The sequence below is a fragment of the Cavia porcellus genome, unplaced genomic scaffold (assembly GCF_034190915.1).
Source record: "Cavia porcellus strain 051 isolate PalLab524CR breed Dunkin Hartley unplaced genomic scaffold, mCavPor4.1 scaffold_11, whole genome shotgun sequence".
Lineage (NCBI taxonomy): Eukaryota > Metazoa > Chordata > Mammalia > Rodentia > Caviidae > Cavia > Cavia porcellus.
This window is the reverse complement of record NW_026947494.1, coordinates 65,534,875-65,562,665: the sequence shown is the minus strand read 5'-3', so window position 1 is coordinate 65,562,665 and position 27,791 is coordinate 65,534,875. Positions and strand designations below refer to the sequence as shown.

Genomic DNA, 27,791 nt, shown 5'->3' with positions numbered 1-27,791 from the left:
CTTCTCAGTACTCAGCATTCACCTCCCCAGTACAGAAGAGGACATGTGCTTTGGCTTCAAAATTCCATTTGCTGTGTTAGAAATGCATATTCCCTACGGAACAACATTTGTTTGACATAACCATTCATTTTTATTACATCTTTAAATATGTTTATCCAGAGTTATCAATAATCATAAATAACTGTATTCTTGACTTGTTCTGTTTTTTTCCAACAGACAAAACTGCTTACCCAGTACATATTAAATCTCGGCAAGTATGATCAGAGCTACGACATCAGAGACCGCACAAGATTTATTAGACAGCTTATTGTTCCGAATGAGAAGAGTGGAGCTTTAAGTAAATATGCCAAAAAAATATTCCTAGCACAAAAACCTGCACCACTGCTTGAGTCTCCTTTTAAAGGTATTAAGGTTATATAACTGCAAAAGATATGTTTATCTAAAACATTATGGCAATGTTGCATTTCTAATGCATTTAACATTTATCTTTGGAAATACAAATGATTATCAGATATAGATAGGTTAGAACAATGTGCCTTCACTTCATATATTTTCTATAGCAAGTTTTATTTAGTTAAAGTTTACATATTTATAGACTTTATTCACCTAAATAATTTCAGATATTTTATACTTTTTTAATTTTTAAAAAAGATTAAGGTAAAAGAGGACATAACAACACAGATCAGAACAGTACAATTTAAGCAGCGTAGTGTTTCACCACAAGACATTTTTTTCCAGTTTTTAAAAAAAGGACTAATTAAATATTTTATCAGTTTGGTAAGTAGTTAATCCAGTTGGAACAGATAATCATATACCTTGGTTTTTGTATTGGTTCTTGTTTAATTGATGTAAAATGATCAAAAGTAAATTCAGTTTTGTAGAAAAACTATTAAAATTCTGATGTGTTAGTGCCAAGACATGTATATGGATTGTTTAACTGTGCTGTCATTCTTAATATTCACACTAAAGTAATTTTTAGAGAAGCTACATTTCAGAGCAACACCTCTAAACACACTGACTGATTAGCTTTTTTATTGACCATTATGGGGGAGATTATGGTGATCTGTGGGCTGAAATCAGTTTTTTGACCTATGAAGAGCTTCCTAGTTCATGTTTATTCCTTGACATTTGAGGTAATATGCCAATACCTGGAACACTGATTATGATTGTTCTGTTATCTGTGGCACATATTGTTCGTTTTATATTTTTTTTCTCTTTTTAATAGATAGAGATCATTTCCAGCTTGGCACATTGTCTCATACTCTCAATATTAAAGCTTCTGGGTACCTGGAATTGTCTGATTGGCCAGAGGTGGCGCCAGACCCATCGGTTAGAAATGTTGAAGTAATAGAGTTGGTAAGTTGACCTTTCTGGAATTAATTTTGTTCAAACATTGGGAGATTCTAAGATAACTATTGTTTCATATAAAAGCTTTTTTGGGAAATTGAAAACCGTTCTGGTATTTCTAAGTGTCATATGTTAGACATACCTCACCTTTATGAGAAGTGAATAATGTTGTATTCCTGTGCCATTGTACATGTACTGTTCCTTTCTGCAAGGAAACAGAGAATTGAATTCTCTGCATCAGTGCTGCCCACATTTGTGCGACTGCATTTGTAGCTGCGTAGATTCAATTTCTAAGGTATTTAGTTTCATTGGATTGAGCCTTTTCTACTTTGTTAGAGATTCATAAGCTTCCTGTCAGTGTTTTTCTAAATAATTTTTGCTGTTCTTTTCCAGAAAAACCTTACAAAATGTTCCTTTAGATTCTCTAATGTACCTGTTTTAAGTGAAACCTAAATATTTATGGGAACATTGTGTACCAAAAGTACCCTTTGACAGTGTCACAAAGCATATAATGTGCTGCTTTCACATTTAAAACATACTACACAAATACTCTTTCTCGATTTTTTAGGTAAATACTCTATTTTTTTTTTAGGTAAATAAAAATAGGAGACCTTCTAATTAGGAAATTGACTACGTGAAACATATCTGATCTTTTTTAAAAGTAGAATTAATTTAAAAAGAGCATTTAAGAATTATATTCTGGGTCTTTTTCCAGTACAAAAGATACATTGAACTAGAATTCAGATAACTAGAGTTCTTTACCACTAATTCCTGTTGAAAAGTTAACTTCTTTGCTCTTGACTCTTTCATATACAGCAGAAATTGTTTATTACTTTATATATAATTTCTATAATGAACATAACCATGTAATTTGATTCTTCAGAGAATGACATTTCTTATAACTACTGAAACTCACCTTGGCTCTACAGTGTGGCTGGAAACAATCATGACTAATAATAATTCCATTTAGCAAACTCTGGCAGTATACTATGATGTTTGACAAACATTATTTATTTAAACCTCAAAGTGATGACAAGTTTTGGTCATTCTTAGTTAATGATGTTTTGCAAATGAGGAAACTGAGGCACAGAGAACCTAACTAAGTTGCCTAAATTTACATAGTTTGTAAATGGAGGGAATGGGATTCCAACCCAGCTCTCTCTGATTCCAAGGGCCATGAACTTACTTACTGAATTTTATTATATAACACTAGAGTATGGAAACTAAGCTTATTTACAAACTATTTCATCCGAAGTGTTTAGCACTGTCATTGTTTTGTCTTCACAAATTATCTCTGTTTAGAGACGGCCTAGAAAACAACATAAAAACTGTGAAAACTAACAGCACATCTATTTTTTCTCACAGCTGTTTGTTGATTTCCAGTAAAATCTACATACTCTTCTAAGTAATCTTAATTCTCTTATTAATGCAACTTTTGATCAGAAACTAGAATATGAATATAATGTTCCCTTGGTATGATTCTTTCTGAAAATACATTTTTTTCTCTTATGCCTGTTTGTTTTTATGGTTCAGCCTTTCAGTTTTGGGTACATAATGTTTTGGCCCAAGTAAATCATCCTGTTGGCCCCCCACTACATCCACTTACCTTTTTGCCTCCCTGAAAAAGATTTATCTTTGCAGAAATTGATAGCAGTGTTGTGCAATTTAATTCGGTTTCAGCAGTATCTTTATATTGGCTGATCGATTGGTTGGTTGGCTGGCTTCTTCCATTTTCATGTGTTTTTCTAAGCATTAACTACCTTATAAGGACAGTACTTAAATAACCTATTTTCTTATATTCATTTCACTTGTCCAGTTCAGCAGAGACAAACTGATTTCTCTTTCATTCCGCTTATCATATTCATGAAATTAATAATTGATAACTTACGGAAAATAATTACAGCTGATGGAAACAGATTGAAGGGAATTGTTACCATCTGTTGATGATGTGCAGAAAACAGCACCAGGCTGTTGGTCCCTTAGATATATCGGCTTATATCCATACTGTGAGGACTACAATTAAATGTAAAAATAATATAGCCAATTGTATTGTCAAATGCATCTGTAACGGTGCTGAAATAACATCCAGGTCCTCTTTCTTGCTTTTCAGTCTTATCTAACAATTACCCCGAGTCATACAACTCTATATATAATACCTGTATTATGTTTACTATAAAGTGATCTTATAGGGTCTAATCTCATGAGGAAATACAATTTAGTGGGAAAAATGGCCTAGCTTTAGATAATCTGATATCTGAAAACAATAGAGAACCTAATAAGATTGCTATTAGAAGTCACTGTGAATTACACAGCACGATTTCCAGGATAATCAAGTATAATGTATATTTATGTTATCATTATGATATTAGTAAGTTTTGAAGATCCTTTAGACTGTATTTGCTTAGTTCTAGAAAACAATGATTCTTTTTCCAGCTACAAGAAGGTTATATTTTGCATATCAAGGGTCTTTTGATTTATAAACACATAGTAGTCATATATTTTATAGAAGCTTCTAAATTACATCTCCCTGATACTCTTTTGCCTGTTGCTCCTTTTGCTTAGATACTGTGCCTGTCATACAATAGCAAACATTGAAATACTTTTATTGGTAGTTTTTGGTTCTTTAATATCTAAACTCTATGAAAATAAGTTCTTGCCATACCTAGAAAATACACTCCTTTGAGCTGAAGAGCCCAGTTTTCCTAAGTTGTTGACTCAATCTTGCTAAATTATTCCAGCAAACTTTCTGTCAGAGTTGAGAAAAGTTTTAGACTGATAAAATTTGAGGCCTTAATGTTCACTAAATATAAGGGACCCTGGTTTATAAACTATTACCCTTATTCATATTTGGAAAAAAATCATGTAAACATGTAAAAAAGCAGGATTCCTGATCTGAGGGATCTTAGTCAAATATATTTGAGTCACTTTCCTATTATTGTTCATGTGGTAATTTTCCAGGTTACTGAAGCTTATCTTTTTAAGCAACATACTTCAGGCCTTCTAGATCAGTGGTTCTCAACTATAGCTGCACATTATAATCATGTGGAACTCTTTTAAAGAAAGTAAGTCTGTCACAAGTATACCAGATCAGTTAAATTAGAACTTCAAAGGAGAACAAACCCCAGACATTGTTTTTTTAGTATTAACATTTTTACAGTTTTTTTGATTTTTTTTTTTTCTTCCTTGGAAGTACAGAGCTTTCACTTAGACTTAAGTCTTATAATACTACTTTTTTTTGGTGCCTGGCATTGAACTTGCGACCTCGTGCTTGCCAACCAGGCACTTATGCCACTAATCTAAACCCCCAAACCAGAATTAATATTTTTATTACTTGTATTAATAGCTAAAAAATTCTCAGTGATTTTTCTGTCCATTAATTATTGAGAGACATTCTTAAATAAGACTGTTTCACACTGTAAATTCTTTTACAACAAAATATGTGCTCTAGTATAAAATAGCACATAATAGAAATTCAGTTAAAGGTGTAATGAATAACTTCACACATTTGACCTTTAAAAAATACACATGAAATGGAAAGACATCCCTTGCTCATGGATAGGAAGAATAAATATTGTGAAAATGGCCATTATCCCAAAACGCTTATACAGATTCAATGCAATCCCAATACACCATCAGTATACCTCATAGATCTAGAGAAATCACTCCTAAAATTCATCTGGAGCCAGAAGAGACCTAGAATAGCAAGGACAGTTCTAAGCAACAAAGGCAAGGCGGGAGGCATCACAATTCCTGACTTTAAGTTATACTACAAAGCAACAGTAGTAAAATCAACATGGTACTGGAATCAAAACAAAGCCGAAGATCAGTGGAATAGATTAGAAGATACAACCACAACTACAAACGCACTTAACCACCTTATTTTTGATAAAAGAGCCAAACAGGTTCATTGGAAGAAGGACAGCCTCTTTAATAAATGGTGTTGGAAAAACTGGCTCTCCATATGCCGAAAACTGAAACTAGACCCATGTCTATCACCATGTACTAAATTAAAATCTAAATGGATCAAAGATCTGAATATTAAAACAGAAACACTAAATCTGTTGGAAGACAAATTGGGTAGAAACCTTGCAGACATAGGAGTAGGTAGAGAATTCATGAACAGGACTCAAACCGCACGGGAAATACTTCCCAGAATCAATAACTGGGACCACCTCTTATTAAAAACTTTCTGCATGTCAAAAGAAATCTCCATCTTCCCACAAACAGGGAAAAAAATCTTAGTGAACTCTCCCTCAGACAAAGGACTTCTGTCTGAAACATATAAAGAATTAAAAAAACTCAGACCCCCAAAATTCAAAGATCCAATCCAAAAATTGGCATCCGAGGTACATACACACTTCTCAGATAAAGAAATACAAATGGCAAATAAATACATGAAAAAATGTTCATCATTATTAGTCATTAGAGAAACGCAAATTAAAGCCACACTGAGATTCCATCTCACTCCTGAAAGAATGGCCAGAATCAAGAAAACCATCAACAACAAATACTGGAGAGGCTGTGGGGAAAAAGGAACTCTCCTACACTGTTGGTGGGAGTGTAGACTGGTACAATCTCTGTGGAGGTCAGTCTGGAGATTTCTCAAAAAGCTAGAATTGGAAATCCCATTTATTCCAGCTATTCCACTTCTAGGCATATTCCCAGAAGAACTGAAAGCATCATACCACAGTGATATATGTGCACCCATGTTTATAGCAGCACAATTTGTAATCACCAGATCTTGGAAACAACCCAAGTGTCCATCACCTGAGGAATGGATACAAAGTTGTGATATTTTTATACAATGGAATACTACTCAGCTATAAAGAAGGGTCACATTGAGATATTTATAAATAAATGGATGCAGCTTGAGACCATCCTCACAAGTGAAATAAATCAAACTCACATGCATGAATACCGAATAGTTTCCCTATTGTAAGAAATGATTCAAATATATGAAAGTATGTGGTAGTCATGATTTCCCATTATGTGGTTTTGAAGCCTTATAAAGTTTTCACTCATTAATTGGAATGGCTTTATTTTGGGCTGTTTGATATTATTGCCTGTGGTGATGTGAACAGCTATCTTGAAGAAAATAAGACTTCATAATAGCTAGTACTGATTTAATATCATCTTGTTTTGAAGACCCACCAAACTGTTGTTGTTCTGTCTCCATTGGTTTTATCATGTTGTGTCTTACTGGATTTTATTACATGTGATAGTATAAACAAAAATTTTTATAGGCAAAGAGATTATATAGAAACCATTGTTCATTTTCCGTTAGCTGATTCTAAATACCTTGTGATACTTTCATCCTCTTTAATGGTTTCACACTGTCTTAATATGTTTGATGCTATAGTATAGGAAATTACATTCAAATATTTCAAGGAAAGAGACACTATGGTAACTACTAATAAGTCGGGTTATCTTGTGGTGAACCACTAGGTTGCTGAAATTGTTATGCTTTGACCTGTATGTTGTTATATCCTCTTTTATTTCAATCTCCCTCCCTATTTAAATCTTCTATTTAAATTTTTTCTTAAAAATTTTTGTTTTTTTATTTTTTTATTATCTTTTTAATTAAGGGAAAAATAAAAAAATTAGCAGGATATATTATAGTAACTTTTTTGATTTCCTATTAACTTGATTTGAAGCCCTATATTACTTCCACTATCTTGTTTTGACTGATTTTACTCTGTTCCGTTCTGTTTGATAGTATCAAGTTTGAGGGTATAGGCAACTACTTTGAAGGCAGTAAGATTCACTATGATGCCCATTCTGGTTTGACTATTACCTTCCTGTAATGTTTCCATTGTTTAGGTTTTATTGGTCTTGTTCTGTACTGTTTTGTTCAATTTTATTATACCTAATGATATAAGCAATTCTTTTTAAGGTAGCAAGAGGCATTATGGTAATCATTGTTGATTACCTTGTATTCTGTTTTTACATCATGTGCTATGTCCATCCCTTGTTTTGACTGACTGCTTTGTTTTGTCATATTTGAAAGTGCGCCAAAGGATACAACTGCAAGTGTGTTTAGGTGTGTTAAGATAGATGACCATATTACTAAGTTTTTGTTGGATCATTGAACACAACTGTTTGCAGTCTCACTGTTTGAGTGTCCACTTTGTATGCTTTAATCCTGTAACTTGAACAACTGTTTCTAAGATGACAGTATGTAATCTATTAACTAGTGATTTCTGGTGGTTTTTTTTGTAATTCTGTATTACTTGTACCCTTACACTGTTTTGTTTTTTTCCTTTAAATAAAAATAAAAAATAAAACATACACATTTTTCTTTGTTTACAAAGGAGCATTGAAACATAATTAATGTTTTTCAAAGTCCATCAAGAGCACAATTATGAAAGCTATTCAGTAGTTACTGATACTATATTTATTAAATGCCAAAGTTCATTTTTCTTCTATCTAAACATATTTTCTGAATTTAACATGAAGTCTTTAAGGGGCTAGCAAATATAACTAACATTTACTATGGCAGACATTTGGGATGTATCAGTGTACAAAGTATTAAAAATCTATGGTCTTATGTTCTATCAGGAATAAGCAGCAGTTTTTAAAAATCAGTGAATTCTATACTGTACTAGAAAATGAGTGCTGCGATTTTTAGAGAAAGACAGAGGTGGTGATGAAATGGGGATCCTAACCCTCCCTAATCCAGGGCAAGTTCCTAGAGTTAAGTGGGCCTTTGCAAGAATGAAAGTGGCTGGAGAGGTGTGTGTGAAGCAGACCAGAGGCAGACAGGAAGGTTGCCCATGAAGGGACAGCTAGGTCAGCCTGTGCCCAGGCCTGAAAGGATTTTGGCTTTGTGCCAAGTGAAATGGGGAGCCATTACAGGGCTTGAAACCAAAGAGGACCTTGATCTGACTTAGGTTTTGATAGACTCATTCTGTTGCTGTGTTCAGCAAACTGGTGGGGGGCAAGTGTGGAGCAGAAGCAAGCTAACACTTAGGAGACCTTGCCGTGACATGCAGGGGAGCTCTAGAGATGGCCCAGACCAAGGCTATGAGGGCTTCTTGATGGTCAGATGTTTAGTATATGACGAAAAGAATGTTAGGGTGTTGAGATTTATTGCCCACACCAAATCTTTCTCCCTGCTTCCCTCTCTCCTGTCCTCCTTTCCTCTCTTGTCCTCCCTTCTCCTTTTTACCTAATGTCAAGCTACCAATTTCTCTCTTCTCTCTCTCTTCCTCCCTTGCCTTCTTCCCTCCCTCTATACCTCCCTCCATTCCTTTCTCCTGTCTCCCCACCCTCTCTCCCTGACCCTGTGTCTGTGTCTGTCTCTCTTTTACCCACTTGCCACCCCAATATCAGCTGCGGTCTACCTCTGATTGCCCTCAGCTGTTCTAAGCTGTATTATTTTAGTTTAAATCTGCGTACCAACAGACACGAAAGTGTTTTCAATTGTCTATAAAATGATACAGCTGATTTAACATACTGGATACTGCGTGAAGGTTTGTTTCTGTATTCCGGGGTAAGGAAGATTGGCCTTACTATCAGGATTTGTTGAGGCCTTTGACTTTTTCTGATTTCACAGTGTATTCTCAATGATTTAGCAGAAACCTGAATCTCATAATGACAGTTCATTTATATTTATGTTGTTTTTATGAATAGGCAAAAGAATGGACCCCAGGAGACAAAGCAAAGGAAGAAAATCCTGCTAAGAAATTTTATTCTGAATCTGAAGAAGAGGAAGACTCTTCTGATAGCAGCAGTGACAGTGGTGGGTTTCATAATTTACTGAAATACACTATTTGCATTGTAGGTTCCATGAAACGTCTTTTTATCTTGTCTTTTATCCTCCAGCCTATAATTAAATATGGTACATCCCAGAAGTCTTCTCTTTCTAGAGCCAAAACAGTTCATGTCAACAATGTGCAATAAAAAGAATCCTGAAAGGAAAGATTTAGAAGACTTGGCTTTTAGCCTTGCAAGTTGAGTAAGGTGCCTTCCTTTCCCTTTATCTGATTGATAAAGGGGTAGAATTTAGGTGTTCTTTTTTTTTTTTTAATCCCTTCACTAAAACTCTGTACATTTTTCTACAACAAAAATATATTGGAGTTACATTTTCTTATTAACAGCCTATAAGCAGAGCTGACTCTAGACAAATGGTACATAGCTTTCTCTAAAAGCTTTATTCCTAGGAGAATGAGGACCCCTCCCTATTAGTTGGGTTATCCAATGTCTTACTTGAAGGTAATGCATTCTTTTATTCCTAACTCCCTTGTCAAGTCTTTGTTTTCTGATTAGTTTCATACATTAATCCTAGTTATATCACCTTCTGATGCAGAAAACTGAAAAGTAGAGAAAATACTTCAATCCAAAAAGTTAATATTAAAAAATGAAATTTCAGGAATGATTTAGACCATTGAGAATGTTTCTATATTTAAACATACTCTTTTTTGTTTTATACTGTATAGATTTTAGTCTCAATCCCTTTAGTCATAAGCTCATTTCTGATCATACCCTAACTTTTTTCAACATATACAGTATTTGAAATATCCCATTAACATTGTGACTTTTTTCATGGTGCTCAGATTCAAGTTGCAATCCCATGTGGTGATATGAGGGTAATGATGTGAGATACTGTGATTTCTTTTCCAGTATAAGCCAGTTAGCTCGTTTAATATATGTCTATATGGGTAACTTTAATATCACAACATATTCAGAATGTTTTTATCAGTTTTGTTTCAGTAATGTTTAGGTAAAATAAATTTCACTCTTCATTGAAGAGGATGCTTATGTGACAGACCCTAGTGTGTTACTCTCACTGCACACAATTCAGATTATTTAGTCTTTACAGCATCTCCGTTACGTGGGTAGTAGTGTTATTCCCAGATGTAGAAAAGGAAACTTGGACCCAGAGAAATTGCATAACTTGCTGATTCTTGTGTCTGGATTTGAAGCATTCTTATGTCTCAGATTTGAACCTGGAGATTTCCACTTGAGAACTGTAAACTGTTCTTGTCAGCATGCCTGGCTTTTCATCATGACAATGTGAATGAATCGTTCTTCTTTTTTTTTTTTAATCTAATGGGGGGTTGTTTAGTTTTGTTTTCCAAATCTTTTATTTCAAGGATGAAAAGAAAAAAAAAATGAATGAAAAAAGAATCTACAACAAAATTTCAAAACATGTCATTTCAAAAACAGGGGGCAGCAATAGTACATACATTGTACATTGTCATCCCCAAATCATGAATGGATCTTTCTGAATGATGTCATGTACCTTTAGAATAACGTTGAGTTGCCATAGAATTACATTTGTTGTGAAGCATACTTCATCTCATAGGTCAGAGGTGAGCGAACAGTTTTCCTTTCATTTGTTGCACAAATCTACACTGTACTCATTTTAAATAGTAAAAATTATGCTTCATTTAAAAGGTAGGCATAAAGATACTCTACGAATCATTTATTCAGAAAGAATCCTAACATACCATAATTTGTACATGAAACACTCTTAAGTGCATAACTTAATTTTTATCATTTACTAGACCTGTATGTCCTAGTATCCTGGGCTAGTTAATAATAACTAATAGCTCTTTAATTAGTAATTTTGCTTGTTGTTCTCGACTTTGGTGTTGGAGATGGTTTGTCTTATTTTTCCTTCAGAATTTATTCCTAAGACTATCCAACTGTTGACTTCTTTTCTCTGAATAAAATTCCTCATTACAAGTAGAAGAATTCAATACTAATTCTTCATCCTTACATCGCCTCCTGTATGTCAGTTTTTTCAGAAACAAACTACATGCAGTGGTGGATATTTAAAGGGTTTGATGGAAACTGAGCTCCCTCAGATTTGTTTACATGGCTTAAGTTGACTTTGTTTTTCTCCATTCAGTGTCTGAACATCCTCCAAGCTCATCCCCAAGATCTGAACAAATGAGGAGCAAAAGTAAAAAGTGTTAAATGAATCAAAACCACTTCCCTAAACCTCAGCAGCTGGTGTCCTTCATGAGGAATAGTGACAGGCAAGGTGTCCTTATGTGTAATAAAATGGCTCTAGGTCAAAGCATCTTGTTCTGTGTTTCAGAGAGCGAATCTGAAAGTGAGAGTGGAGAGGACAGTATGGACAGCAGTGAGGACAGCAGCGAGGAGTCATCCAGTGAGCAGAACAGTGAGAGTGGCAGTGCCACAGAAGCAGAGGACAAAGCTCCCACCAAGAGGAGTTCAGAAACCAGAGGGAAAAGGTGAACTGTTCAGGCCCACTTCCCTTCAAAAAATGCTCTGTGGTGTTTTCACTCAGCTAATATTTCTGTTAAGTCATACAGAAAACAATTTTGGTCTATTTTGTCCTAAACAGATATGAAATCTTTTAAATTTAACTTAAGGTGCTAGAAATTCGAGTTATTTTGTCAGTTCTGATGCTTAGATTTCATTATGAGCTTGAGCAAATCTTTGGGTTACAGTTTGAAAATTGGCATAACCTTGGGCAGCTGAGTTAAGCGATCAAGCAGCAGAGATGAAACACTTAATTACCTTTTGTAGCAATTTTGCTGAGGACTAAAATTAAATCCTTCAATACTTTGCCTTTATGTAGCCAAGACAATTGATTTTTCTAAATAATGTTTTATTAAAAAGATTATGATCCAAATATTAGAGTCAAAGACTGTGAAGGAAGACGGTCATAAGATATTTAAGTGTTAGCAGTTTTTAAGATCTCTCATTATCAACAATATTATCATGTATTAAAGTGTCATTAAAACATTGAGCAATTGGGGCTAATACCTTGGATTGTATGGCTGTGTTTTCCTCACAGCTGTCAGGGAGTCGCCTCTGGCCACATGATGTCCCTTTCCTGGGAGCCCAGTGCCCACTCACTTGATGAGTTTGCAGCTCGGCTCCGTCGTGGCTGACAGCACTGATTGGGGTGCAGTACGCTCTCTGCTCCTTTTATTACAGACAGTAATTAAAGCAGCTCGCCCTGCCACTTCCATAACAAACACAGCATAATGCCCTAATTATGACTTTATTAATTTAAGTCAGGATTTAATGATTTTAAAAGTGATTTATATTGTTTTTCCTGTTCAGAACAAATGAAATCTGTAGGTTAAATTAATACAGGCTTTTCATCATTGCAAAGTTAAAAACCTAGTTACCAGTAAATTCTTTTCATTAGGTTAACATCTGAAACTCTAAGCAGTAAGGTAAACAATAATTATCATCAAAATTGAGTGATGCATATTAAAATAACATTTTTACCTTCAAAATTTTCTCCTAAATGGTAGAAGTTAGATATATTTAGAATCATTGACTTGTTTTAGCAAAGGAGATACTTAGTTTGTAATAGGCTTATTTTTAAGAGAAATTCTCTATTTCTGATTTAATATCAGAGTACCTATGGTGTTAAGAGAATCGTATTTACAGAAAGAAAATTTTGATCAGTGCATGTGATATGTTTTTAAACAGCTAACATCAGAGTGCTAGATATTTGTAATCCTGTTAATTTCATGATTTTTTCAAAAATACTTTTTTCTTTACTCATGTTTTAATTTTAAAAAATTGTTTGTTTTACCAAAGAAAACTACAAATGAGTAAATCCTCATATTTTTCAGTATATCTTGCTCAGTGAATTGGGGATAATAAAATCCCATTCTTTTTTTTTTTTTCTAGAACAAAAATACTATTTAGTCTTCAAATATAATTACACATGTGCTGAGATGTTGCCATAGTTCCATTTTTAATAAACACCAATCAGACTTCCCCCCACAAAAACTGATTCTGAGAAATATCAATTCTTCCCTTGTTTCAGTATTCTCCCTCACCCTGTGTCTCTTGTCTGAGAATTTTTTTAAAAAGTGCTAGTATGGTAATTTATAAAGCTTTTCATAAGCTTCAGTTGTTTTCAGAAACCATTGTGTTTGTGTACATGTGTGTATATGTGTGTGTTATTTTTAAAAATTGAAGGAGGGACATATTACACTTTTTATGATTGGAACTACTTAGGACTAAACTTGAACTGTACCGTCTATAGTATTTTCATGTGTTGGAAGGTGGTATGATGCAGTGGGATACTCTGGGCTTTGGAGTAAGATGGCCTCAAGTTCCAGTTTCCCTCCTGGCCCCCATCTGAGTGTCTGTGAGCAAGTTATTCAACCTTCTTCAATACTAGTTTCATTATTGTAGATGAGTAATGTACTACACAAGAGCATCTGTAAGTCAGATGATCAGAATGATTGGCACAATATGCCTAGCACTCCCTCAATTTTTAAAAATAATATACACATGTGTACACACACACAGTGGCGGGAGCTGGACTTTCAGTTTTGGGTTACATTTTTATAAAACACCTTAAGGCATCTGTTACCGTAAGGAGTTTGGATCAAGTGTTAGTTCTTTGGAGAACTGTCCCCTTACCAAATCTGCCTGTCTTTAACCTGTTTCTCAGTTTGTCTTTCATTCTGAATCTTTGTTAAATTACTATAGGTGTTCCCTCAGATGTTTTCATGACACATTATACTTTATTACATTTTCATGTATCTTACAATGAGCTGCAGACACTAAAAGGTGGGCACACAGAGCTCATCTGTACCTTAGAAATCAGCATTATCCTTAGAACCTCAGTTAGTGCCAGTATGCTGTCCATGGTCAGTACATACTGTTAGTAAACAGATGGTTGGTGTTGAGCACTTAGGGGTGATCATTTGGTTATTTTTAAAGTTTATATTTGATTTACGTGTTTAATAAGGCTCCGTACATTAGAAAATTTCTCATGGCATTGGTTAACACATTATGTGTCTAAGGTCGTATTTTGGAACTCATTTAAGTAGTTTCTTGGATGGAAAAAAATGTATAGTGCCAGGTCTGTTCTAGCAAAAATATTGTGTTGTATAAGTATTTAAATTTATCAGTAAACATGATTTTTGAGACAATTTAAAATCTTTGAAGTTATTACTGTTCATACCTAATATCATTTAGTGTTATAATTTTCTGCATTTGAAGTATTTGGTTTATTTGGTTATAAGTAATACTGTATTACTATTTCATTAATATATTCTGAAATTTTAAAACCATATTTTAATATGTTTTATATAAACTAAATGTTTATGTAAAGGAGTTATAGTTGATATATCAAAATTTATATTACACATAGTGATTCTGAAGATGGGAAGAAGAAAAATAAGAAATCTAAAACTTCAGATTCTTCTAATGCTGAATCTAGTTCAGTAGAAGAAAGTTCTTCAGAGTCTGAATCAGAATCTGAAAGTGAGTCTGAATCAAGAAAAGTCACTAAGGTAAGAGATAATACATTGGTGGTAATCAAAGATATTCTTATAGCCTTTTGTAAGTTAGGAATACATATTTTTAAGAATTAGTGTTTTGTTGAAAGTCAACCAAAAAAGGAACAAGTTTAACATCACTACAACTAAAATAAATAAACACCATTTGTTCATTCCTTCACACTTGTGATTTTTCTCCAGGCAGTCATTTCCTGTATAGTCTCACTATGCAGAGACGTTAGACTGTCCTTTTAACACATCTCTTGCCTCTAAAATTCCTGTCTAGCTGTGATGAGAGAGACTTTTGATTGAAAGGAAGCCTTAGAAATACCTGAGCAAGAGTGTTGTAAATGTACATAACGTCATGAAAAATTGAGGTTAATCCACTTTCTAAAAAGTACTAGAGGGCCAGGAATATAGCTCAATGGCATAGCATCTGCCAGGAAAGCATAAGGTCCTAAGTTCAATTTCTGGTACCAAAAAAAACAAAAAACAAAGTTCTGGAATGTAACCTATTCCTGTCTCTCAGGAAGTATTTGTGTTCCCTACTCCTATTCCCTATTTCTTTTCCCCCATAAATTTTCCTATGCTATAAATAAATAGATAATACTAGATGTTTAGTAACAGTTATTACTGAATAATAGAATGTTTTTAAGGCTTCAATTAGAAGGTGTATGTTATTTAACTAGTTAACAAAATGCAGTATTTCAAAACAAATGTAAGAATCCAATTACATAGTACAGTAGAATTAAAATGCATTTTGATATAATACTTTAAAACTGTACTTTTTGTCTGCTTTGAGCAAAAAATGAAAGCATAAATCACAAAAATGTAGTTACTAATATAAAATTCATATCTAATAATCATCCTGATCCATCGTCTCCACCCCCGCATGTATTGTGAACCCCCCCAGCTCACATTGATGCTGGGCTTCAAGTGCAGTGATGTTATATATCGGCCATATTATTCCACTTGTTGAAAATATGGTCACTGCCTTTCATTTATTCCTAACTGAGTGTTCTTTTTTTCATTCCATTGTTAGTTCTGTGAGTTTAAATGTCTTCAATATGTCCTCTGAGTAGCCAAGTGTGAAAGAAATTCACAGGAGTGGACAGTTGCCCTTTCTCCTCAGAGATTTATTAAGACTGATCATATTTAAGATACGGAATAATATTTGTCTTATTTCAAATATTTTATGTACAGTAAAACTTACTTTAAAGTTAGATTTGTATTTAAATCTTGTGTCTGTATATGACATAAAAATGTTTTGTGTTTACAAATTCTCATAAACCTTTAGAGATTTTTATTATTTGTTAATGTGGCCTTATACAAAATCTCATTGTGCCATGGGTTTGTTATATTCTCATTTTCTGTATTGAGTTACCAAAAAAAGCTTAAGATATTGTCTAAAACAAAGGACTGTAGATATTAACATAAGTAAAACCCAAGTAAGAAGTCAATGGTTTTTAAATTGACAGCAGGACATCGGTATATATGACAAGAAGGTGAAATTAAAGTTGTCGTTCTTATTATGTTCAGTAAAAGCTGAAAAACTGTAAACTTACCTGCCTATATGGTATTAAAAGCAGAGCTTTGGAAGTCTATTAAAAGCTATAGTGGCCCTCCAGTTGATTTAATTTGTTTTTCTTTGTCAAGATTTCAATGATTAGATTGACTCTCTTGATAATTGGTAATAGTTTACTGTAGAGCATCAGTATAAAAAAATCGAACTGTTGCAGTGAGCCAAGACCAGTAAAAAGTTAGGCTTAATTCACATTATTGGTATTTTTGTGTCTGTATGTTTTCCTTAGATGACTTAATTTTTCTTTTTGTGATAAGCTGATATGGAGTGTGTGTGTATGTGTGTTTGTGTGTGTGTGTGTACATTTTAACAACTGAAATACTCTCCCCCTGGTGTGTGTGTGTGTGTGTGTGTGTGTGTGTGTGTCTGTGTGTGTATACTTTAATTTAGCAACTGAAATAAATACTCTTCCCCTGAGCTACCACAGTTGCATACTTCTGTTTCTTTTTGAATGATGTGGAATATACTGCGTGATTACAGATGTACCAATTTTCTAATAATAAGCAACTCTATAATAGTGGAAAAGTCCTCCTTGTACCAAATGTTATGACTTCTATCCAAATCATGAGTAATGAAGCAGATGGTGGGGTGCTTTACCTTAATTTAGTATGACAATGAGTTAGTGTTGAAAATTCATATGCCTTAAGTCTGTAGTCTTAATTAAATCTATGCTGTTTCTCCTTTTCTTTCATCTGGACAATGTTTTGGGGACATTGAGCATGAAAATAAGACCCTGGAGATACCTTGAATACTGTATGTGACTTCAAAATAGTTAATTTTTATGGGGTCCTATGAGATAAGTATAGTGTTCTACTTGTTGAGAGATAATATTTTTATGCTTCAGTTTCCTCATGTATGAAGCTGAAATGCTAACATCCACATTGCTTCTTTGAAATATTATAGTCAAAAGTCAAATGTGAAAGATCAGTGTAAAGCACTATGCAACTGTAAAGCAACAAATTTAACACTTTTTAACTTGAACTTATCAGAAGATGAACAGTAGGGGCTGGGGATTTAGCTCAGCGGCATAAGCGCCTGCCTTGCAAGCAGGCAGTCGTGAGTTCGATCCCAGGTACCGATAAAAAAGGAAAAAGACCAAAAAAAAGAAGATGAACAGCGTCAGAGTCACAGAACACCAATGTTAAGGAACCTAGTTATGGCCCCTGGGTCTTCTGCACATTTCACTTTCTATACTATTCAAATGATAAGTCAGCATTCAGTTACCACCTTTTACTTGAAGCCTATAATCTTACCACTTTTCTTAGAAGACAGCTGCTGTCCACTGTTACTATCTTATCCCTCTCTGCTTTCTAACTTAAAAATCACCGTTCATCCCAGTATTTGTTTATTTACTTATTTATTTAGAGACTGAGTTCTGCTGTATAGTTCAGGCTGGCCCTGAACTCTCACTGATCTGCCTGCCTCAGTCTTCCAAATGCTGGGATTACAAGCTTGTGCGTGTTTGAATTCATCTCTCTGTAAGTGATACCTCTCCACTCACCCAGGAATAAATCCTACTACTCTTTGGCCTTGTTTTGTTAATAGTCATCTGCCTACTTTATACTTTTAATCTCTTTCTCTGTTAATTCTTCTTCTGTCAAGGAAAGAAAAGGACTTAAGACTTTGTAGCACCTAAAAAGAGAAAGGAGTGAGGAGTAGAAGAGAGAGAATGTGAAAGTGAGAGTTTAAAAAAATAGTCTAGGGATGGGGATTTAGTTCAGGGGCATAAGCTCCTGCTTTGCAAGCATGCAGTTGTGAGTTAGATCCCCAGAACCAAAAAAAGAAAAATCTATATGTCCTCCACCCAGTACGTAGCACAATTACGTCTTTTAACTTTAGAAAGTGGTTTCCATCTCTATCACTACTTGTAAATACTGTCTTGCAAAGGCAGCCAAAACCCTTCCCTAGGGACCAGTGGCATAAGCGTCTGCCTGGCAAGCGCGAGGTCATGAGTTCGATTCCTGGTACCGCAAAAAAAAAAAAAAAAAAAAACTTCCCCAAATCTGGTGATCCTCTCTTGGTTATTAGCCTCCTCAATCTTTTTTTTTTTTTTTTTTTTTTTTTGGTATGGCATTCCTATACTATTTCAAGCGGTCTACATCTGTTTTGATCTTTCATTCTTTCGATGCTTTATTTTTCTACCCTCTTCAAACACCCAAGTATGAATCATATGGTCAACCTAGTACTTAGTACTTATCAGTTTTTCAGATGTGTTAATTGACATGAACAAATTTTCTTTAGTCCTCTCCCCTCATTTTTCATTCATTCCTTTAGCTTTGATTGAAATATTTCTGTGGTAATACCTGTCCATCTTTATAGCAGCTCCAGTTTTATTTTTTTTCCTACATTTAGACCCATGTCTTAGGTCTCTCAGATGCTACTGGTTTTTCTAAACTGAAGCCTAAAGCACTACCTTTTGATACCTTCATTCTTTTTCTTCCAGATTTACCTTTGGCTTCTATCATTCTGTATGTTCCAGTGGTTGCTAGGTTCTCTGCAATCACTGTGTTTCTTCTTTTCCTACTTTTAGTCTTTTATTGCAGAAAATACAAGTGGAGAAGAAAGTAGTCTTAAAAGTGTGGTCTTAACTGAAAATGACTACAATACTGCGCATCAGAATGGTATAAAGGAGAAGGCACAGGGACAGTTGGAGAGCAAGGACCACTGCTGTACACTGTGTGCTGTAGGGTCAGCCACTCAATCCCAGGCTTCAGGAGACACAACACTAGTCAGACCTTCATATGCCATGTTTGTCGTCTTGATTGAGAAGCATCCTCATCTAAGAGAAGATATTGTAATTGATAAAGATTATTGTGTTTCAGTTACAGTTATTTTGATGGGCAGGAATACTTTCTGAAGCATATTTGAGAAATATTTTGAATATAGTCCTTTTCATGAAATAATTCTTTTGCTGTAAATAATACCTATAGCAAAATTACTTGTAATGATTCCATATTTTAAGCACTTTTACATGCTATACACAGTGTGAAGGGAAAAAAATATTTTGTGGAAGGGTAGAGAAAAAAATACAGACCACATCATCATGTGTGAAAGAGATTCTCATTTATATCACTTTCTCTTATTTTTACCTATGTAATTAAGTTATATTCTGCTGATAGTTAAAATTATGTGTTGAACAGATGGTAAATATTTTAAGTTATGTTTTCAAGGGTAATTTTATTTTTTTTGAAACAGAGTAGCACTATGTATTTCAGGCTGGTTTTCAGCACACTATGTAGCTCAGGATGGCCTCAAACTTGTGGCAATACTCTTGACTCAGCCTTCTGAGTGCTGGGATTACAGGGCTGTGCCACCAGACTTCAGCGTTCTCATCACTAACTAATATATTAGCAGTCCTATATTCTGTAGTTACTTTGGCTGTCAGCTTGTTTGTCCACTATTTGTACCTTAGCTTTAATGTGTATTCTATTAATAGTTACCATATCTGCATACCACCCACTGAAAATTTAGATAGTTGATGATTAAAATTATAATTTTAAATAATGCTTATTACTGTGAATTACTTTTATGTATTTTCCTGTACATATTAACATTTATATAAGAAGCATATAAAACATAGTCTATTAGTGTAAAATATTTAGTATATGCACATTTAGCATTTGCTATTAAGAGCATCCCATATTTGGAACAGTGTATGTACCAGCTGTGGAAATGCTATCATTGCTGCTTTCTCAGCGGTGTGGGAGATGCCCTCCCTAATCGGCTTTTGTTCAGGCTGTGTGTACCTGGGATCTCTGTGAGCTCTCTGTGAGGTGCAGAGAAGCCATGACACCTCTTCAGGTTTCAAGACAAGTCACTGGTACAGTGACTAGTGCTGGAATGTCAGCAAGTGTTAAGGTTTGTCTTAATAAAAGATTTGGGAATGAGAATCATGTGTATGAGAAGTGCCTGAGCATAAAGCATTTTGGCATCTGGTATGAAATGGAACTGTTTTCTGATTCTGTTGTATTTGAAAAATAGAAAGCAAGTTTTAATTATTTTCTTCCAAGTACATATGCTGCAGTTGCATGACTTTGATGCATTTTGAAAATATTGGTTTTTATTCTTAATAGTTCAAAGCCTTGTCTCTGCATTTCTCTCTTTCCCAATTTAGTTTATATTTTAAGTTCTCCAAAACTGATTTTGGTTGAGACTTAAAACAAAGAGAATTGCATTAAGTGGGTGGGTTTTCTTATTGGACTAGATATAACTTAATAAGAGAAGCTTTGTTTTAGCCATTAGACTTCTTTTTAACTCAGTGGCCTGGTACTTGTATTTTAAGGCATATGTTTGAAGTGTGAGCCCCAGATTTTTAAAACATCAAATATGTCAGATAGCTTGAAAGGAAAAGAATCATTAAATTGTCCTTAATGTATAATACTAGTTGAAAATATATCATACAAATACATTGCCTTGTGAGACTAGAAATTAGTCTTGAATTGTTGATTTCAAAGTACAGTGTGGGTTTGATAAACTTTACATATTGATTATCTTGTCTTATAGGTTTAAATTTAAAACTTCTTTATAGTGAAAGCATATTTAGTACTTGTCATATGTCAGATCTTTTTTCCATTTACTTTTTTTAAATTAGCACAAAAATGAACATGAATAATACATAAAACATCTTTACTGGTAAAGTGTTACATATTTTTGTTTGTATTATTTGAAGCTTAGTATTTCCAGGATCTTGTTATTTATTATTCAAAATGAAACACATTAAATAGAAATCAGATTCTTAAACCTATGACTTTGTATTCTAGTCTGAAAATTTTGATGTGTTGAGGTGTATAATTGAACACCATAGAAACAAAATGGAGATTTGAGGAGGATAAAATGATAACTTGGTACTTTTTATAGTGAGAGCTTAAGATCAGTTACTGTTGTTCTTATAAAAGTCTAATATAATCACTCAACTGTTAAAAACCTAATCCTATGTTTTAAAAAATATACAAAAACAAATTGTCTGTCTTTCTGCCTGATCTCTTCTCAAGTACTAACACAATGGAAACAGTGGGTGATCTGTCAGTGTGTTTGGTTTGTCAATGATCGTTTTGTATAAATATTGGGAGGGTAAGAAATAAAATTCACACAGTAAAATATGATTTCATCTGCCTTTTCTCTGCAGCTCCGTGGCTCATGCTGCGGTGTGAAATTCTCATTTTACACACTTTGCAGGCGGAGCACATGAATTATGCATTGAGCAAGAAAAATCTCCTGCCTGGATCCCTATATGCATTTGCCCAGATTCTGTCTCTATTACCAAGATAAATTGCAAATGGAGAAATGTTTGATGGAGTAGAGCTCTTAACTTCCTTGTATAGAATTCAGATTTTTATTTTTCTAGTAGATCCTTTGAGTATGAAAATGTTTTGAACTTACTGTGGATTTTTTTTGAATGAAAAATGAAATACAGTATAAGAGGGGAATGCCAAACACATCATGAAGCATTTTATAGTCTTGATTCAAATGCAGACTTTTTTCAATTTAGTAGAATTGACCATTATCTATTGCTAATGTTGTATTTTAGTCACTGGTTATTTGCTGTTCAATGAAATTCTATCCTTTTGAAAGCCTTTTTTCTTTCTTTTCTGGGCTTATAATAAAAGGTTATGCCAGTTTCACATGTAGCTCTGTTCTATGTTGTATATGATCTGATGTGTATTTAATAGGTACTGTTACTTGTTCTCGACTGTGGAGTAGAAAATAAGGTATAGACTTGACTTCAGCTTTAACTTTATCTTGATTTGATAGGTTTCTAATTTTTCAGCTGGGAAGGTTACAGTTCCATAAAAAAACAGTCATGCACCATTGTAGCTTGTAGGAAGCTACACCCTGTGCTCAGCACTGCATTTTGATAGGTCGTATGATGTGAAGCTCTTTTTGCTATATATTCTTTTCCACAGGAATAATATTTCAGTTGAATTGCCACTTTCATTCTGAATCTGTTTGCATTTACATGCAATTTTTACATTTCAGCCTCAAAACTTAACCATTTCTTTTATTTTTCCCCTAGCTCTAGACGTTGTAGTTCATTTCACAAGTGGAGAGAGGGATAAACACTGTTTGTTTTGTTTTTAAATAAGGAATGAATATTAAAACTAGTTTTCAATAGCAGAAATAGTTATTTTGAGGAAAAAGTCAGTGTTGATGTTTGTAATTGATGTTTTAATGTATTTCCTTGATTCTCTTAGTATTGGCATAAGGGAAGCAAATAAGTAAGACTAAACTCATTGATTGACTGGTTGGTCGGTTGATTGACTGATTGATTGATTGATTGTCTTTTTGAGACAGAGTCTCACTATGCAATTTGGGCTGGCCTTGATCTCAGTTTGTAGCCCGGGCTGGTCTTGAACTTGCAATGATTCTCCTGCCTCAGCCTCCTGAGTGCTGAGATTACAGGATGAGCCATCACACTGGGCTCCTGTTTTTAAAATTTTATCTGCCATATACTTTTGCATAAATCCTCTTTGTCTTGGTGTGTGCACTGCTGCTAAAAGCTGTAATACTGAGAAAACTTTTGATGATAACTTTAGTGAAACATTATGTGAACAATAAGCGCCCAACTTCTTTGATGGATATAAATTATTTAAAGGAAGGGATTATACCTGTCTGGGTGAAAATTCTGTATGTTGAATAGATGAATAAATGAGTTTTAGCAAAGAGTTCTGACTTGTAATTTGAGAAGATTTCACTTACAACAAGAGCATACATTATAAAAGATAAGAACTTTCACACAGATAATACCTGTTCAATACCCTATTGTTTGTTGGTTTTTAGTTGACTACAGTGCTATTTAGTACTTTTTTTGAAGGAAGAAAACCATAATTACACCTTTTTTTGAAGGGAAGAAAAGAAAGATAAATAATCTTTTCTGAATGTCTAACGAAACTGAATACTTCAGGTTTATGGGTGTTCTAGTCCATAGTTACACAGTTTTCATAAACATAGTTTACTGAATAAGAAAACCTATAGTGGGGAGAGCCCTACTTACGAGCAAATACATTTGAAATATTCTCTCTACAAAACTGTTACGTAAGTAAATGGTTTCCCACCTGCAAGAGCCTGGGAACATCTTTCATAAATTTTAATGAATACTTTGAGCAAAGAGGTCAGACACAGCAATGTTAAAATTCTGGTACCTGGTCCATGCCTGTCACCCAACAGCAAGCCTGTTGAAGGCTTCAAAGCTATGTGTGTGTTGGTAGGGCAGTTCTTTTTCTTAAGTGAACTTGTTCAAAAGTTATTTTTAAGAATGTTTATATACTTCAAACTGAAGAACCACATTACATTTTTATATTAGCAAAAGTTGTCAGCTTATAAAATCGTTATTATGCACTTTTAAATTTTCTTCTAAAATCCTGAGTGACCTTTAAATCTAAAATATTTTTAAATAATTAACACTTTGCCTAATGGAAAAGAAATGCTGTGTGCTAATTGAGTCAGGTTTTCATTCTGAAAAACGTTTCATGCAGCAAGACAGAAGCTTAATTTGTTTTTAAGACAAAAGAAAAAATGCGATCTTTTTTAAATGTTAATACTGTTCCCTAGGTGAGTGTTGTAGCACATGACTGTATTCCTACCACTTGGGAGGCTGAGGCAGGAGGATTGCTGAGTTCAATGCCAGCCTGGGCTACAAAGTGAGTTCAAGGCCAGCATGAGGAAACCCTGTCTCAAGACAATAAATAAATAAATAAATAATAAATAAATAAAAAAAGTAAATGAAATATTTATTATCTTATAGGAGAAAGAAAAAAAACTAAAGCAAGATAGAACTTCTCTTACGAAAGATGTTTCACTTCTAGACCTAGATGATTGTAAGTATTGTAATTATTTTTTCTGTATTGACTATACTTTTTATTTTTATAGTAATTGTTACTTACACGTTCTAAAACATATTGATATCCATTATAAAAGATTTATAGTTGAGTAAGGTAAGAAAATTTTGAAAACCAGTGGTAGTAGAGTCTCTTTGTCTATTCAGTGTAGTAGTCTGAGTCACATGGATAAATACAGTTGATCAAATAAAATATATCAAATTTGGCCAGTTTTAAATCTTTTCCGTTAAAATTTATATTTGCTTTAAATGTTGGTTTTGAAGATTGCCATATCCAATTTAGGGATGTAGTATAGAATTAGAGAAGAAAATAAAAATGGAAACTACCATCTTCCACTTCTAATGTTGGTAGGAATGGAAATGGATTATTAAACTTGCAGAGATTGACCCTACATATCATTAACTACAAAAAAATCTTTGTTCCAGCAAATGTACTTCAGAATCATATAAATACACTCAGCCACATTTGCAAAGATATATAGTCACCATTCTCCTTAAATGGTGAGAGGAAGATAGTAGAATTGATTTTATTCCTAGATAGAAGTTACACAAGAAGAGCAACAAGTGAGATTTCCTGAGTGTTAAACCTCTGTCATTTTCCACTGTAGTCTTTCCATACTTGGGGGAAGATATGTGTCTCTTCATGCTGTCGTGGATCTGTTCTTTCTGTATGGTTCACATGGGCTGTCTCCAGTGGACATGGTGAACTCTGACCATAGAGAAACTCACTTATATAATACAGAGAAATACTAAATATAAAGAAATTAAAAATAAAATTGAAGCTAAGTATGAATCAATTTTTACATGTTAGCAAAGATTTTACATTTTGTTGTCATTCATTGTTGCCTAGATTTGGGAAAGCAAGACACTTATCCTCTTCCTAGGAATACAGATGGCTGTTGATTTTTGGAGTCATTTTAACAATATCTGTCTAACTTAAATTGTGCATACTAGTAATAAGACCTGACAATTCTTTCCTGGAAATTTATCTTACCAGTGAACTACAAAATCAGATCTTATTTCTTCCTTGTCTTAAACCTTCTAATTGAGTATCTTTAATTCTCCATTAAAGTCAATGCTTTTTTCCTTAGTCTCCAAGACACTGTCGATTCTGGCCTGCCTCTTACCCCTATTTCACATTACTCTGCCCCTTTACATTGTATAAACTTTGAGGCTCATTCCCACCAAGGCTTAGTACTGCTGTCCCCTCTGAGAACACTTCCCTCACATCTTTCCATGGCAGACTGGGTCTGTGTTTCAAGTCCAAGCTCAGAAGTCATCTACTGTCTGTACTTCACACTGTCGTAGTTCTATAATGCAGTCTGGGTGATCTGTGAACAACAGAAGTTTATTATAAGTAGAAAGATACATGGAGAGAGTGTAAAGGGAAACTGTAAAATACACAATTGTTAACACTTTGGTTCTTTTTTATACAAGTATGTTTTTATGTGTAGAGACAGAAGTTTTCCTTAAAAATTAAGTTCTTTAAGTATTTAAAGGTAAGATTCTTTTTGTTTCATTTTAATATTGAAGAGAAAAAAACAATAAAAACAATGAATTTCAAAACAAGATAATAGATTAACAGTGATTAATATATTGCATATTATTATCTTTAAAGTAGTTACTCAGATTATAAGATACAGGCATGAAAAGTTGATCAGTATGATCACAAACTATTCTTTTCAGTGAACTAGTAGAAATTAATTGTATAATTATCTTAGCTATTTTATATATATATATATATATATATATATATAGTACACATATATATTTTTTTTCTTTTCTCTTCCTTATTATAATTATCATATACTTTTGCTTTTCTTTTTTTCTCCTTTCCCCAACAAGTTGTTCTTTATAAAGGTAAGATTCCTAAAAGGAAATTTTTGTTTTAACCTACATTTTAAAACTCCACATAGAATGTTTCCCTTTGTTTTTAATATTGAAATATTTGAGGTGTTTTTTTAAATTTTTTTTGTAGTTCTGCATTTGTTAGAAATGACACTCTAGAGACTCTTGTTAACAGGTTAGCTCAGCAGACTTTTATGGACAGAGATTCTCCTTAATACAAGGTATCTTGGTAGGTGTTCTACTGAATACTAGAATTCAGTCATTGTCTTCCAGATATGAACTCTAATCACGGACACAAATACCTGGACAAGTAGGTTGTGAGTATACGTATGAGATAAGTGGAGACACAAAGTACAGGGAGAGAAATAGCAATTAAAGAGCTGCAGAGGCCTGTGGAGGAAATGCAACCTGGCCTCAGAAGAAGAGGAGCAGAGTGCTTACAACCACTCTATTCACTGCTTATTGCCCATAGTAGTTTTTTGTTTGTTTGCTTATTTGTTTGTTTTTGGTACTGGGGATCAACTCAGGCCTGCTGACTTGCAAGGCGGTGCTTATGCTGCTGAGCTAAATCCCCAGCCCATAGTAGTTTTTCACCACCCTGAATAATCAGTTTGTTGATCAAACATTAACATCACTCTTAGTGGCTTAAGTCCTCAACTTGTGAAAGAGTGATCTTGCAGGAAAAACAGACAAATTCTTTATATTTTATCTACGCAAAGGTTGTAGATGTCCACTGCAATCAGGAAAACTGAGTACTGAGCATTTTACCATTCAGAAAGCATTTTTTGAGTATTTGCAGTTATATAGGAAATCTGTTACATGCCTGAGATTTAACATTGTCCCCTCCAGAGGGACTCTAGAGGGGAAGTAGGAGGATGGGGAAGTCATTAGTTAGTTAGTTTGGCCACATGATAGGTGAAGTGAGAGGGGGATAGGCATTGAGTGCTGCTGAGTGTCTCAAAGCCCACACTGCCTCCCAGTAGCAAGATGGGACTCTAGAGCTAAGTTTTAGCAAGCTTCAGCCAAGCAGTCAGGGAGTGAGTGTTGGGGTACCAGGCAGAGTGAGAACTGGAAGAGAATGAAAAGCCAGTATCAGCCAATGCTTATGAAATAGTTATCTGGCCCCATAATCTACAGAAATCATGAAAGATTAACAAATTTTTCATTTCACAAATAAGATACAGAAATTAACTCACTAAACTGATTAAAGAGATAAAAAGATCTGTGTTCCTGATAACACTCTTTCCATACATACACAGAGAGTTCTGTTCAAAATCACAGAAGGGCTTTGTAATACAGCCAGTCTATAGCACAAATGCTAACTCGGCTGCTTCCTTAGATACAATAACTACCAGTTATAGAGAGTGAAGCGAGGAGACCAAGGTATCCACGTGCCACTCCTTCCTACACCTGCTTTTCCTTTTACATGTAGATTTTGTTTGAGATTTCCTTTTAAAGTTTTCTTTTGACACTGTTATTTATAGACTATATTATTACTTTGTTTTTTAAAAACATGCATATTCTTTTTCTTAATTAGATTTAAAGTCACTTAAAGACAGGGACCATATTTTAAGTTTGTCTCCTCTTTCTTCTCTGTGCTAAGTATTTATTATTAACGTCATGAATTAGTATTTCTTCTGCTTAACATACAGGACATTGTGAAACTAAAATTAGAAAAAGATGCTTTAAAAATGATGTCATATTAAGTGTTAATTTCTTTACAGTGTTGTTTTGGAGTGAGACTTTGAAAGCGATTGTAAGTTAAAGTCTCTTCACACAGGCTAGGAAATAGAACACATAAAGACGCAAATCTGTATTATATGAGAAGTAGTTATGAAAGTTGCTTTAAGCAAACATGTGGAACAAAGAAGATATATCACCAGTATTAGGTGAATCAAAAAGAACTTTCCCTCAAGTATTCTCGGGGTAGAAGTTGCAAGATAAA

The 27,791-nt window shown here is 34.0% G+C and overlaps 1 protein-coding gene across 3 annotated transcripts in view; it reads left to right on the top strand.

Annotated features, from left to right (window-relative positions):
- Positions 1–27,791, top strand: part of Ap3b1 (adaptor related protein complex 3 subunit beta 1) — a 259,442-nt gene that overhangs the window by 163,177 nt on the left and 68,474 nt on the right. For all 3 annotated transcript variants that reach the window (XR_010050584.1, XM_063258393.1, XM_063258392.1), the window contains exons 16-21: positions 217–403; positions 1,226–1,356; positions 8,980–9,088; positions 11,396–11,552; positions 14,456–14,597; positions 23,906–23,978. Coding sequence is in view for 2 of the 3 variants with exons in the window: in XM_063258393.1 (XP_063114463.1) it covers positions 217–403; positions 1,226–1,356; positions 8,980–9,088; positions 11,396–11,552; positions 14,456–14,597; positions 23,906–23,978 (799 nt within the window). In the remaining variant the exon portion in view is untranslated. The remainder of the gene's footprint in view (positions 1–216; positions 404–1,225; positions 1,357–8,979; positions 9,089–11,395; positions 11,553–14,455; positions 14,598–23,905; positions 23,979–27,791) is intronic.